General features: G+C 36.1%; 1 protein-coding gene across 4 annotated transcripts in view; it reads right to left on the bottom strand.

Annotated features, from left to right (window-relative positions):
- The window catches only part of LOC124353629 (zinc finger homeobox protein 4), a 218015-nt gene that overhangs the window by 14467 nt on the left and 188343 nt on the right, over window positions 1–15205 (bottom strand). The window contains exon 6 of one of the 4 annotated variants that reach the window (XM_046803557.1): window positions 12336–12364. The exons of the other annotated variants lie outside the window; for them this stretch is intronic. Within the exon in view, the coding sequence (XP_046659513.1) occupies window positions 12336–12364 (29 nt within the window). The remainder of the gene's footprint in view (window positions 1–12335; window positions 12365–15205) is intronic. 4 annotated transcript variants of the gene reach the window in all.

The following is a 15205-nucleotide window of genomic DNA, read 5'->3' on the forward strand; positions in this document are numbered from 1 at the left end:
GTATTCAAAACGTTGTGTTCTAGCTGTTTGTTAGATTAAAATCTTTATCGTTGTTATTAGAATTTTCTCCAAGGGGTTTTGTGCTTTAATCTCATCGACCATGATGGGACAGAATGCTTTCAAACGTAAAAACCACGGATAAATCCCATATTGACAATGGTGTCAAAAGGCCCATCCACAATTAACACCTAAAAGCATTAAAATTAACAGTCCATTTAAAAATCTGTAATGATGTGAATTATTTCAGTAATAATCACTGTTAAAGAAGGCTCGAGTACAAAGAGGTATCAACAAATAAATAAACCGAAACAGGATTATCTAAGAACTCATGAGAAAGAACCGAAGTCTCATCAAGTAATCCAACAAAGTAATTTCATCACACATATTGCTGTTTTGTGATAAAATGGCATATGAATATTGTGATGTTATCATGACTATCCAAAAGACCAATTTGCATTTTATACTTGTATTAGTTCCTTTAAGTTTACCCTTTGGCCGTAAAATCAATAGAGTTTTTCCTTGATCCAAGAGCAACCAAAGTCCAGAGTTTCAAGTCTCAAGGACCTTTCTACCAAGAGCTATCCCACATAGAACAGGCAGAAGTAGTCTTATTCTCGACTATTCCTTGGACTTCCTGTTGATTAATGACAAAAACACTTCTTTTTCCTTCTGGTTTTCCATGTAGGGGGGTAATTTCTTTTTTGAAAGAATAAAGTGATCAGGACAAGTTTTCCCTCACAAAGAGGGCATTTCGCCTGAAAATATGGCTAACGGGGATAAGTGCACGGGGGAGAATTGGGAAAGGGCAGAACGCTCGCCCGCACCCTTCGTTATTAAAAAAGCAAGCCGCTGCATTTTAGGGGAAATTAACAAACGCAATATTCTTTTTTATCGCCCCGACGCAGAGAGCCCGGGGGCGAGGGGGGAAGACGTCGGCGTCTCAGGATTTTCTCCCTCGATTTTAATTAGAGGGGTGCTTCTCGGGCGGCGGCGGCGGCGTCTTGAATTATGCGGGGCAAAAGCATCCAAATATTTGCATTCCGCAGCTCGGAGGAAAACGATTTGCGTTCGGTAAGAATGCTTAATTAAGCTGTGTAACTCGGAATTAAGACCGGTTTCACCCTTGTTTTCTCAGATCAACCCCCAACCCCAGATTGAGGTTGATTAGGCGGTCGAGGGGAATCATCTCGTAATTGCCGACTTTTATTACTTTTCTTAGGTGTCAAGTCTTTGGTTGGTTAGAGGTTGAAATAATTTTCCGAATCAATTTTCACAAAGGCGGTTAAAACAGGAGGGAGAGAGCTTACAGCTTTGCAAAGGTGTTAATGACTCGACTTTGTCAGTGTTAAATTCGAACATTAGAGGTGTCCATCCGAAAAGAAACTCAATCACAAAAACTTCCAAGAAGAGCAACAAATTCAAGAGCCACCCATTGTAGGTAAATTGATTTCGTTCTCTGTCACTTACGGATTGTACAATTAAATACTGTACAGGTGCATGAATAACCAAACTAATGAAGAATAAAGGATTGCAAATTCTGGTTTCTTTATATTATAACATAAAAACACATTAAATAGGATAATCTATCCTTATATGTTTTCAAGTGCGAGTTTTTGAGGCGTAAGTTCCATTTTGACGAGAAAGTTTTTAAATTGTTCAGCAACATTACTTCTGAAGTAGCAAATGTGTGTGAGTATCAGTGTTATATATCATAATTTAAAATATATTCATATTTTTATACTCCAACAAAAAGCGATAAGCAATAGCTAACCAGCTTAATAGACAGTTTCAGTACCGACGTTCGGAAGGATTGAAGAAATATACAACCAAAATATAAATTTGGTATTTTAATGAGAATTTTACATAAATGTACTTAAAAACGTAAACTATCTTTATGTTAAACGTGTTTTTTACTGCGTGAACACAGTGGGTAAATTTCTGACAGTTTTAGTTTTGGAGATCCGTTACAAATAAAAGGTTCCTTTAGTGTAGCTTGGTATCGTTGAGTGTGGGAATTTTTAGTACCATATTTAATGACGACCGTGAAAATTAAGAATAATCAAAACACACCTGTAGTTATTTTATACTTAGGGAAGAGTGTACGTGTAAAATAAATAACATATACGTTTTTTGCAACGAATCATAGAAATTGACGGATAAATAACAAACATGTCATATTTAATAGTTGTACCTGAATTGCCCAGGAACTATTCTTTATTTTTTGATAACACAGAAAATTATACTAGTACTAAACACATCTTTGGCATTGTTTTAGTACCAACATGACTCCATTCTGTTCTGCAAAACCCAATGTTCTGCAGATTCATTGAATGTGAATGAGACGGCATCGTCCGCAGTGACGTTTCGGTCTCGCTTCACGGGCCCTCCTCAGGGGCAACGTCTACTCTGACGGTTACAGAAACTATCAGGAGGTGACAACTAGGCGGAGTCACTAAACAGCGACCTTTTGTCAGAGTTACTCACCCCTTCCTCAAGCTGACTTTGCCATTGTCCTTCGACTTCAATTATTGAATTTCGCCAATTGTACTCCTCGCAACGACTGTATCACCAGGGTCGGAGTTGAGGTTACCGGATCTCCTCTAGGGGCGAGGATAATAACAAGGCAAGTGACAAGGGGCGTGACGGCCTCCTAGGTGTTAAATTCAAAACCGATTTGCCAACACGAATGTAGGGCAAGCGCCAAACAACTGATGTACTTGTAATATAACATTCGTTTGCAAATTTGAGTACAGATCCGTTAATGTGATATTTAATACACTTGTTAACTCTCAGAAAAATCTCGTTACTCAAAAACATATACTTGAAAGGCTGTCAAATATTACGCTATTACTGTATTCAGTTCTACAAATTAAGTGTACTTCGAAATAATCCATAAATTGTGAAATACTTATTGAACTATAAGGAATATTACTCACTCCTGTTAGGAATCAAACAAGATAATCCTATCCATTCCGATTCTATACACAAACAGTGACATTTTATACTGACATGTTATGTCAGTATAAAATATTATGACGTTTTAAAATAGTTCTATTGTTTGGAATTTAGTAAAAGAAAAAAAAAGTGAACTCTAAAAATAAAAAGTGAACTTTAATACAATTAATAAAGATACAGTTTAATTAATAGTATAATTACAGTTTGGAAAGTAATAAAACGTTAACTGACATTTCAAATACCCAATTTCTACTGCTGTTATTATAATTATATTATTTCATGTGCATACTCATATTATTGCATAATGGTAAACAAAAAAATATTTTAGCAAAATAAAAAAGTCAAAATAATGAATTTAAAAACACATTGATTGAAGAATACTTGCTTTTACAATGTTATTTCAATACTCTTTGTGAACTTTGCCAAACAAGGCAGCAGTACGCCACACTAAGCGTGACAGGCTTCTCTGAGGTTCAATGCCAAACTTCAAGCCTATAGGTAATTTCATACAACGACAGATGATGATATTTTTACATCCCCAGGCAAACAAAAGAGAAATTATGTCAGCCTTCCTAGTGATAAAGTTCGATGATGCTCAGCCAAATTCCATGGTTGGACCATGCACCATCATGTTCATTCTTGTCTATGTAGAAATAAAGTTTCATAAAAAATTTGAAGTCCATCACCTGAAGTCTTTCTCAATATATCTAGCCACATGATACATTCTCATTTTTGTTCATTAAACAGGGTTTAATACCAGTATCAATAAAATTCTGCACACCAGGTCATCGTAAAATGATGCTGTATGCGAGATAATTAAGCTGTATTAATTAGTGCTGTCACATCTCTTATTAGTGTACTGAGTTTGTTTACAAATCAATTTATTCTGCTATTATATCTTTGTCATCATGGCTATCAATAAGACCAGTGTAAACATCTTCGCTAACGCTCAGCCAAATCGCATAAGTGTCGTGCACCAAAATCTAACTCAGTGTTCCTCATATAAATATGAAGCTTCGTGCTCAATTCCAAGTCCATGGGTCAGTTCGTTTTCGATATGTCGTGCAACAGACAGAAATGAAATATTTCCAGTACCTCGAGTGGTAGACTTCTCTAAGGCTCAGCCAATAACCTGATTGTTTATAATACTCAATGAATAAAAAGTAGTTAATTCAATAAACGAGAGAGGAATTGATGAGACAATGGAACTGAATAAGTGCTCTCCAAAGATAATTAAGACAATGGAACAAAGCGGCACTGCGCTGTGTGGCGCGGCTGTGGAACAATTAAGCCAACTGGCGCGGATGTCCTTGGTTGTTCTAATTACTGGGGGATGAAGACGTTTATTAAGTGAGAGAGACGCGAGGGGGGAAGGGGGGAATCAACACTTCCTGCTTTGTAATTAACCCTCGCCACCCATTCAACACACCCCTTCAACCTGTTGAGCGAGTTGAGACAATTAAACAATTAATTTAACGACCTTCTCTAAATCTCGCATGATGGTCACGCAGCGAGGCTTCTTGTTTTAATTAGATACCGTGTAAACACCGTTTAACCCTATCTCCTCATCTTGACGCCCCCCCCTTGTCCCTCGTCCGACACTCGTTAATTTCGCTCTTGTTTCGTTTAATCGCTTTTTAACTGTCAGTCATGCCGTCTTTATAGTCATTGTGATTCCCTTTTGGATCTATCTATCCGTTATAGTTACAATTTTAATTGTGTTAAAATTTGTATTATTATTACTAATTGATAATACAACTAAATTAGCCTAAAAGTAATTTTACCACAGCAGAATCGTAAAATTAAATTGTTTAATTCACACTTGAAACATTAGGGGTTTTTGTCCGCTCGGTCGAATACGTTAGACTTCTCTAAGTTAAATATGGCACAGATTCAAAACCTATATATGACCTTAGTACAATTTTTATTAGCACTATAAAAATCACTACCTTGTACTCTACTGTCTTCATTTTACTATATTTGATGTTTCTTCCAAAAGCTATGACGAATGTCTTTCCTTGGCTGCTCGCAGGGCTCTACTGGATCTCATGTTCCTCTACAGACTACTAAATAGCCTTATTGATTGTCCGAATATCCTTCAGATGATAAACTTCCATGTACCTCGTCAGTCTCGTCACCCTCAGCTTTTCTCAAGGAATTTCCATCCGACCAACTACACCTACTACAGTACTCTACCCCGCATAATGAGACTTGGTAATGATGCCTGTGCTGATCTTGACTTCTTTGGCCCTTCTACAGAATCTTTCAAGCGGTGTGCACTCGCTTTCATCCTAAAGTAACTCAACATGTTTTCATACTACTAATTTAACTAAGCTGTAAATAAGCATTATGCATGTTAATTTATTCTATTATCAATCGTCAATTCTTATTTATTAATTGTTACTATCCTTGTTATTATAATTGTTATTTACTATCGTTACTTATTATTGTTATTTATAATTCCATTTATTATTGTTATTTATAATCTGTTATTTATTACTGTTATTTATAATCTGTTATTTTTTATTATTATTTACTATTGTTATCTATGATTGTTGTCATAACAGCTGTTATTCATAATTGTATTTATTAGTCCTTGCACATTCTTTTGATTGTTATTAATGTCTTTTCTGTGCAGCAGCCTTCTTCTTTGTTGTTTTCAGTTGTACAATTTCTATGTAAAATGGTGTATTGCCGTAAATAAATAAATAAATAAATAAAAAATGTCGATGGACTTAAAAGGTTAAAATGAGAAGGGCAACTCTTAAAAACATTTTATACATAGTGGAAACCATTAAATCATACATAAATCCTTCCAAAATTTTGACATGGATATGTTGTTTTTTTTATAATCTTAGAGAAGCCTATCACTCTAAGCAATGGACAAATTGTGTTATGTATGTTTGTTTAAAACGGTATCTCAAAAACGAACTGACATAAAGAATTAAAATTTTGCATAAAGCTCCATATTTACTTAAGAAACACAGAGTTCGAGATGGTGCATTGAACACACCATGGAATTTGGATGAGCGTTAGCGAACACTTTATGGATAACCATAATACGAGAATATAAAGAATAAAAAAAATTGTAAAGAAACAGAATTCAACCATATGATATTTTTGCCAGGTGGCGCATTAACACACGTAGCAAACCATCTTAACAACACATTTTGATGAATTTGTTTGCAATCATTGACAGTGCTATGAAGTCCAACCTTATGAACCAAAAAAGTGAATGTATCATGTCGTGGAAGAGTTATGTCTAGACATGTTGCGTTTTGCATGAAACTTCATTCCTAAAAAGACTCTTTATTAGTTATACGATGGTGGATGTCCATCCACGGAATTTGGCTAAGCGACATTAAAGCCCAACCCAGTATGATGACCCAATTTTATTTTAGTCTGCCGGGGGGTTTGAAAAATTCTTTGTCTATCTATCCGCAGACCATCCGATGAATAAAAAGAGCTACATGCATGAAATTTTGAGTGCAACCTCAGTGAAGCCTGTTACGCGACACGTAGTGTGGCGTACTCGTACCTGGCGTAGCCCGTACGCATTTCTCTTAACAATATAGTAAGATAAGGAGCTCATTTTAGAGATTTAAGATACATCTACAGGATGGGGTCAGTTTTAAATTTAAGCAAACCGTATTTTTACCGAATGTACCGAATAGTTAACAAAGGTTTGAATTCAAAGCTACATAAATCCATCGATAACCGACCATAACGACAAACTGATCGGGGAACTACCACATTCTTTGGCCGAATCCGCGTGAGCCCCCTTGGCAAACAAATGGGCCAGCATATTTTTTCAAACGGTGGGCCTCACTTTTGTCAACCCCTTGCGGACAGCAGGTCGCTAATGAAAGTAACAAAGCTCCATTAGCACTCACAAATGGCGTAATGGCGTACGGTGCCATTGTACGACATGAATGATTATCGACGACCAATCAGGGAAGGGTTCTGTAAACAGCCCGGAGGCGTAGATCGGCAGTCGGACGGAAATTTAACCCGCCACTGTAGGAGGTCCATCATGGGAGCCGGGACCGTACTTTGTGTACGTCACATACTAATGTTCTCCGGCGGAAACGGGACAAAGGAGAGTCCGAGCAGCAGTATGAATTTTGGCACCCGACCAAGGTCATGTGACTTATCAGAGGTTTCGCGAGACTTGCGATATTGTGGGGGCGGGGGTTGGGCCGGGGCGGCGAGTTATGCTTAGGGAAAGTTGTAAACATTTGCCCTTTTTGGCTTTTGTATACGTGGAGGTTGAGCGCTTGTTTCAATATTTTAAAATCCGGTTAAAAACAATAATTATGTTGAAGCTTAACTAACACGTTGTCTGACAATGAGATGCCCGGTCTTGCCTAAAACCAACGTTGTAATCATGTCTGTTTATAGCCTACTAGCCGTTACCCGCGGCTTCACACGCAATTTCGTACCCGTTGCACGTATATAAGCATTTTTGGTTGGAGGGAATTATATTTCCGACACCAACGATAAGTTTGCCTTGTTGCCATGATCAAGAAAATATGTCAAAACGTGTATATTTACGGTCATTATAATTTACTCCGGTCTCAGTATTGTTCGTAAAATCGTTTATTTTGCCTCGTTTTCAAGTAAATGAAAATGTACACTTTGAAAGAAAAAAAATAGTTATTGTGGGCTATTTTGTGGAGATAGTTATGGTATAGTCAGTATAAAAATTAAAATCGCTCAAAAATATCAATTTTCGACTTATACAAACTTTTCTCCACTTTATATTCTTAAAATATTCATGTACCACTCCTGGAAACCTGCCATAGTCCATAACGAAACCGACAATGAAAACCGTATCAAAATCCGTTGAGTAGTTTAGAAAATATCGATGCACGAACAGATCAACACAAAAATTGGCATTAATTTATACTATGTATTGATGTGCATGATGTTGTTTTCTCCTTGTTCAATGATTTGCAACAATACATTTAACTTTATTGAACAGTAGTATAGGGCAGTGAGATTACTCTATGATTACTAATAATAAGAGTTTAACAATTCCTTTCAGCATAAATATAATTCTGTATGTGCAAACACCATCTTATGCGAAAAAAATACCAATTCCTTTGTCGTATTGGCAAGGCACTAGGTGACATTGAAGAACGAGTTAGGTCTAAAGTAGGTTAATAGAAATAAAAACAGTAATAACTATATGAACCTAATTAAAGCTGAATTTTATATCCGTGTTTGTTTATATTTGGTTACCAATAAATATATAACATAGGGAATTACGTATGTGAGTTTCCGCAAAGAAAGGATACATTTAGTATTGCGTCTTTTCAAAAATAAGTAGAATATGAGGATAATATTTAGCTATTTCCATAAGGCTGTGTTTATTAAATAATTTTATTCATTACTTACATTTCATTTACTAGTTCGACAATTACTTATACAAGTGGAACATTCCCCAACATGACCGTCGTAATAAAGGACTCATTACAACACTAGTGGTGTAATAGCTCATAACGTGACTAGTGAAGTCGGCCGATTTAACATGTAAGGCAAGTTAAACTTATTAAAATTTAATTCCCTCAAACCTCGGTAAGTACCCATTTATAGCCAGCATCATTGTCTTTGGCGCGCTTTCCACATTTTAATTGTGTCCGCCATGACCGTTCTAACAATCGATCACGCCCGGGTGATAAACTAATGGCAATAAAACAATCACCTTTACGACCCGTAACATCGAAACAATCGGCCGAACACGGCCGAAACGCGACGGAAGCACCCGAACGGGGACGTGTCCGAGTATTGTTGTCGGCCAACCAATTATACGGTAACGGACCAGCTCTGTTAGGTTGGTACTATTTATTAAGCGACGCGACGCTCGTACGCGCGATGACAGCCAAAAGACGTGATTCCACGGGTAACTGGCTGTTTCGAAATTCAAATATGATCGTCCACTTGGGTATTCAAAGCGGGCACCTCGGCTGCCGCGGTCCTCTGTTTACTGATTAATGCCTCAGATCCGTGGCATGACGGGGATTTGAAAGGGAAATGACACGAAGTACGATGGGAACAGAGGCGGACTCGGGAGAGATGCGATCTTCATGGGGGCGGGCGGGGGGCAGGGGAGGGATTTCAATTTAAAATGGGTTACAACTCGAGTTGATATTCTTATCGACCAATATCACTAGTGCAACGTTTCTCGATAAAATATATAAAACGCGTAGAACACCTTTTGAATCAGTATCCGACCACGTTCAGTTGAATATGTAGATAGGATGGCGAAGATAGCTAATGGAATGCTTCATATTTTTGGAATCTATTAAGTTATAAAAATGCTTATTGTATTGAAAATCCGTATATTGGACCATTGTACTCTAACTTATAGATATGTTCTAATGCTGAATATTTAGGGAGAATATCACGATATAAACAAAGTGGGACATATGTACTTCGGAACCTCTTTTTTACACTCCCTGCAATGTAAGCGAAATCAAAAGGGCAAATAATAATAGAATAGGCCCTGTTTTCTCGCAACGGTGAACTATTATCCTACATCGCACAGCCCCTGTAGTTCTGATAGTCATCATAATCAGCACACTTATCTTGCTTAGTTAGCTAACTATCATTAGATTTAGTAATATGTAAAGTTTAATGAGCACGCCTTTGGACATTTTTTTATTATTTCACTGCTTGTTATGTTGAAGTAATCAAGTTATCATTTTGGAAAATTTGTTATCGTAAAGATTGCACAAACTGGCAATTATTGTTGATTTTTAATTAATTGTACTATTATATGTGTACTTGTATCTATCAGTAAACAGTTGTGGGTGTTTATTAAGTATATTCTCATCGGTTGTTGTTTTTTATATTATTTTTGCTGGTAATGTTGTTATTATTGTTCTTGTTAAAATAATGCTATATTACATCGTAAAAATATAGTATTCTGTCAATAATGAAATCAAATACAAAATAAAACATGGATAAACAGATTAATTAGTTGCAGAGTAGGACATACCTGTTTTTAAATTTAATTGCTTTATGTTTGTTTTCAAAATATATCCAATTAAATACTGGAACTTTCTAAGCTGATTAAATACAACAATTACAAAGGCTACTTTCCTATTCAAATTGTATTAAGACCCAATTTGTTACAAAAATTAATCACAATAACCGTTTCAATTTCACGCCAAGCCTACAAGCGGGAACAACAAGAGTGGTAGCGTTAAAAAGTCAAAGACTACCGAAAAATCCGGCGTATAGCGTGTCATAGACCAACAAAAAGCGGGCGGAAGGGTTGGACAGTGACACTTGGCGCTTGACGACGTAAAAAACCGGAATAATTCACCGACGTTTACATTTATTATGACAATCACACTGAGGACGACAAACCCGGGGAGTTTTTGTCGCCCTAATTATCGAACTCCTTCCATAAACGGGACACGCGCTCTCACTCATTAACGCTTTGTGTTTTTGTCACCAGGGCAGAGCCCTTGAATAGATGCAAATGAGAGAAAAAACGTGTGGTTTAGGGTTAGGGCAGGACCGCTTTGTATGTGTAATTAGGCCGTCGCGTTTGTAGGACAAACTACCTTGCCCTTGTCTACAGCCCTGTGTCGTTTGGAAACGACTGGCTTCAATCTAAGTTATCGACTCTTTTCTGATCGTTTAACGACTGGATAAAAGTTTCAATAAAAGGAAAAATCCGAAAAATTACTAAGATTTATCAGAACTTATTGTGATTTTTGCAATTACTGTTTTTATAGATTGGGATTTATTGAATTTTACTTCTTGAAAGAAAAAAAATTAGATTTTAAATTAAAATTAGGTTCCAACTTCATAGAAAAGATAAAACAAATGAGTTAAGCAAAAATGTGAAAGGAACCAGGATGAGCCTCAAGTTTATGTCCCTATCTACTACATCAAAAAATTTTGAAGGTGGCAGTTTTTCAAATATTGTTTAAATTTTGGAAGATTATTTTTATTAATAAATACAAAAGGAGTTTGTTGGGCTGTCTATTTGTTTTGAAGATTCATTCCTTAGATGAAGCGAAAGACAAAGCATAGTTTAGTTGTGGGTTTAAAATTCATTGTCTGCCTTCTTTTTTTTACCTAAAATTTCATAATACCAAACTGTACAGTTTACGGCTTTAGGTTTTTATGGCCTAGAGGAGAACTGTACGGGTAGAATAACTAATTGGAAAACAAATTTACGTAGTCTGTTAATGATTACAGTGTTAATGATAGTCTGACGCATTAAAAATTACATTAGCTTAAAAATTATATATTTTACCTAAAATCAAATGTCTAGTTTTTCATGGTCGGTTTAAAAATAACTAAAACTGTTTATTTGATTAATCTGTGTTAATCTTTCTTGTGTTGCAAATAAATAGAAAAAGGTCAGTGTGGATCCAAAAGCTTAGTGTTTTATGTGTCTTGAATGTATTTGGCATTGTTATCAGAGTAAGGAAATCCAATATTAACCTTTTAAACCCCATTATTTGAAGCAAAAATTGTACGTATGTCTAAAATAAGAGATGTACGGTAATGCGTTATCAATTTGTAATTTTTTGGATCAAAAACACTCTGAAAGTAGAGTTTTACAATTTTACTTCCAAGCAAAGTAATCATAACAATGTAAGAAAAATACATCTGAATCTTTAAGAAACAAAAAGGAAAATTAGTATATTTAACTAATAATTGGATTATTATATATTTTATTTAAGTCGAAACACATTACATGTACTTAATTTCTCACTATTTCCAATAAATATAATTAACATAATTATTTCAAATTGAAATGTTCAAAAAACATAAGGGCTTCTATGTTTAGATAGACTTTTACGATTCTATAAATTGCCCTGTAACTGACATTATTTTATGATTAAACGTTATTATTATCATGAACATACGTATTCAAACCTAAGTCAAAAATTAATTTTCCTCTACAATTTACACTCTCTACTTCCTTAGTTGTTCACCTCCATACGAGGTATTACACAGTTACACAAATCATCAAGAGATTCTCTATGACACAACCAACTACCTACATCGTGAATGTTGACAAGTGGTCTACAATTAAACAGAACGTGCTACATGCTGACATAAGGCTAGGTAAAGAGAGCAAGCTGTTTCCAAACAAATGTGCACAACCAGTACAGTACTCTAATGTTTCCAAAAACTTTACTTCACAACTCGTTGTTTAGAGTTTTGAGCTCAGAACCACACAATGGGTGGAGAAGAATCTACCGCGATGGACAAGGTACTGATTTCTACATGACAGTAACTACGGTGTGATGGAAATTTTGGAACACGGACAGAAAATGTTGGTGGGTGAGAAAATCACGCGGGAAAGCTTGCGTTGTTTAAATGATTGGGGTGAGGCGTCAACTGACCTTGTGACAACTTGGAAAGACGTCAGCATCTGCAACGAACGCACAAAATCAGAAGAAATCAAAATCTGTTTGAGTTTCAAATGTTCAAAAATCGCGGTTCACCAAAAACCTGTTACAATCACAACAATGCGCTCAATGGAAGAGAAACTTCCATGGCCTATTCAAAATTATCGGTTGACCACAGGTTGTGTGGTCAACAGTTTTTGAAAATCATTTTCAGCCATGATTGTCGTTTCATGATTAAATCTAATGAATAATTTATTGTTAGAATATATCTAGTATTAATTTTGTACCTGGAGTGCATTCAAATATTTTAAGATGTGATTACTATGATCAAAGTACGTTAAACGTTTTTCTCGTCTGTATATGGATTTACTTATAAATTATTTGACTTGAGATTCTCTTACAGCTTTCATGGAATAAATGAACACGGTTTTCTTTCGCCTCACCATAAACAGTGAATAAGAATGTTTTTTAGTATTTTTATTATATTCACTGATCTGTAAGTTTTTGTAAAATAAACTCTCCTAACAACCTAATTAAAAATCTATAGTTATATATTTAAGGACTACGCCTTAGGGATTTTAGTTTTAAAGAATTCAGGAAGAAGCTGGTCCCCCTTTTCCTCGCTGGCCACTGTCCTCTTAGAGGACCTTATCAAGTCAGTACCTTACAAGGTAAGTGCTGATAAGAATTGCTTCGGCAACATACATGGTTTGGACCATCGCTACCAAAGTTATGACGTTTGGGACCACATGGTCACCGTTTCGTACATTGATTTACTTTGCATAACACAAAAAGCCATGCAATATTGCAATGCTGGATTAAAACGGTTTATTGGCTATGAATACTGTTGTTCACAACGAATATGGCACAAAAAGGGTGTTAAGACATATTCTATGACTAGATTTTAAGGTATTTTTATATATAGTTTTAAAGTTTGTGAAGCATATTCTTCCCACATGCACATTTAAGGTTTAGGATTTCCCAACAAAATCTACAAATAAAGATACCAGTTTTGTTTTCGTAAATCCAGCAGAACGAGGTGTATTAACTCTAAGGGTGGTCTTATAAAAGCAAATCCATAATGTTCCGCACGTCCCCGGATGTTGTACCCGACAGCATTTTATTTTTAAGTCAACTCCATCTGGGTAAGAAAGTGACAGATTTTTTAAGTGCTCGCTAAGGCGGTAACATGGGCTCGGGACGTGATCTGTATATGGGATTCGGGTCGGTCAGAACTGTACCGAGAGTGATGGCAATAAGAGGCTATCGAGTGGCGCAAAATGGCGGCCATGACTCATCCGCGGCGGCGAACACGGGCTGAGAATGGCGGTAAGTTGTCATCCATTTCACTAGTTCCGGACCGATCTCGCCCCTCGTGGAAAATATAAAAAATCGTGATTTATACGCGAGAAACAGTGGAAGTCACCCCTTCACGTCCGCCCCCGGGCTCCAGCGCGGAGTGCGCCCAAAACTGATCAATTACACCGGATTCACTAATAGTGAATAGTATTTTATTACCGGGGAGCGTTGATAAACGAGCCCGGGCTATGCGAAAGTTGGTTTTTTCAAAACTAGGGTTATTTATTGTCTCGTATACGGAAACACAAAGCCCGTTCCCGCCGGCTTGGCGGGGACTCCTGCCCGCTTTGTTCGCTTTTTAATGTTTTCTACATTACACACGCTCTGTCAGTGACGGCTGAGCAACAGAATCCCGATATTTGTTTGTTCAGGAGAGATTAATACTCGGGTCGCAAACATCGACCGTTAAATGTAGACCGATATCACTCTGTCACCTACACAAAATTGACACTGAGAGTCTGTATGAAAAAGGGGAAGATATAAAATACATGAAAAGAAATAAAATCAGGGAAGTATTTCTAGTAAAGGCACATTTTTTATTCCTGTTTATTAAAAATTACACAACAAATATACTTTGTTTAAAGTTTGCAATTAAAATTGGAACCTTTGAAAAGATAGAAGGATTTCACACATTTGCCCTAATCTTACAAAAGGTATAGCACAACGTTTTGAAGATTGGAATCTATCCTCTTCGCCAGGTAAGGGACGTATTAGTACATAAAAACAATTCCGTGCAGCGACAACGCCTGGATTGACTCAAGTAGCTTTTGGGTATTTTTTCTGTTCCTTTTTTGTATGTACTAATTCCTCCCCCAACTGACGAAGAGGGTAGATTCCAATCCTCGAAACGTTGTGTTATACCCTTTGTAACATATAACGTAGAGGATAACAGGAATTCGTACATTTGCTATCTTTAAATGTATGCATTAAATGTATATATTATGATAGAAACCTTTTCCTACTTTATTCGAATACAAATGACATCAACATAGTTCCAAGAAAAATTAAACTTTATTATTTAAGCATATTAAATATTATAGCAGATGAAGTTCGTAAAAAAATCTAATGGTTAACGGTGACAATGCAATATGAATAGCAAACGGACATTTATCTCACATTATTTTTATTTTGCACGAATTTTAGAGTAGAAATTACTATTTGGAAAATCAAGTGTTTGAAGAATAGCAAAACTTAAATTATATAAAAGGTTGTAAAGTATCTTTTCATAACTAACGGACTTGCAGAAAACAAGGTTAAAATTGTGTTTTATTAACACATGTTGTAATATATTACTTTAGATTTGTAATATTTTTTTAATTTGGTACTGTGTTACATCTCGGAACTAAGTGTTTCCTACAATAAATAACGATTAAAATGTCCGGAATTCAGATTGTTATTAAGATTTTCAAAGTCAAAGGAATGGAAAGGCTATTTATGAATTCAAGCAACAATTTATGTCATCTCTGCATTTTTGTGCAGTAAGTGATTTTCGCGAAATCCACCGG

Source organism: Homalodisca vitripennis, chromosome 2, assembly GCF_021130785.1.
Source record: "Homalodisca vitripennis isolate AUS2020 chromosome 2, UT_GWSS_2.1, whole genome shotgun sequence".
Taxonomy (NCBI): Eukaryota; Metazoa; Arthropoda; class Insecta; order Hemiptera; family Cicadellidae; genus Homalodisca; species Homalodisca vitripennis.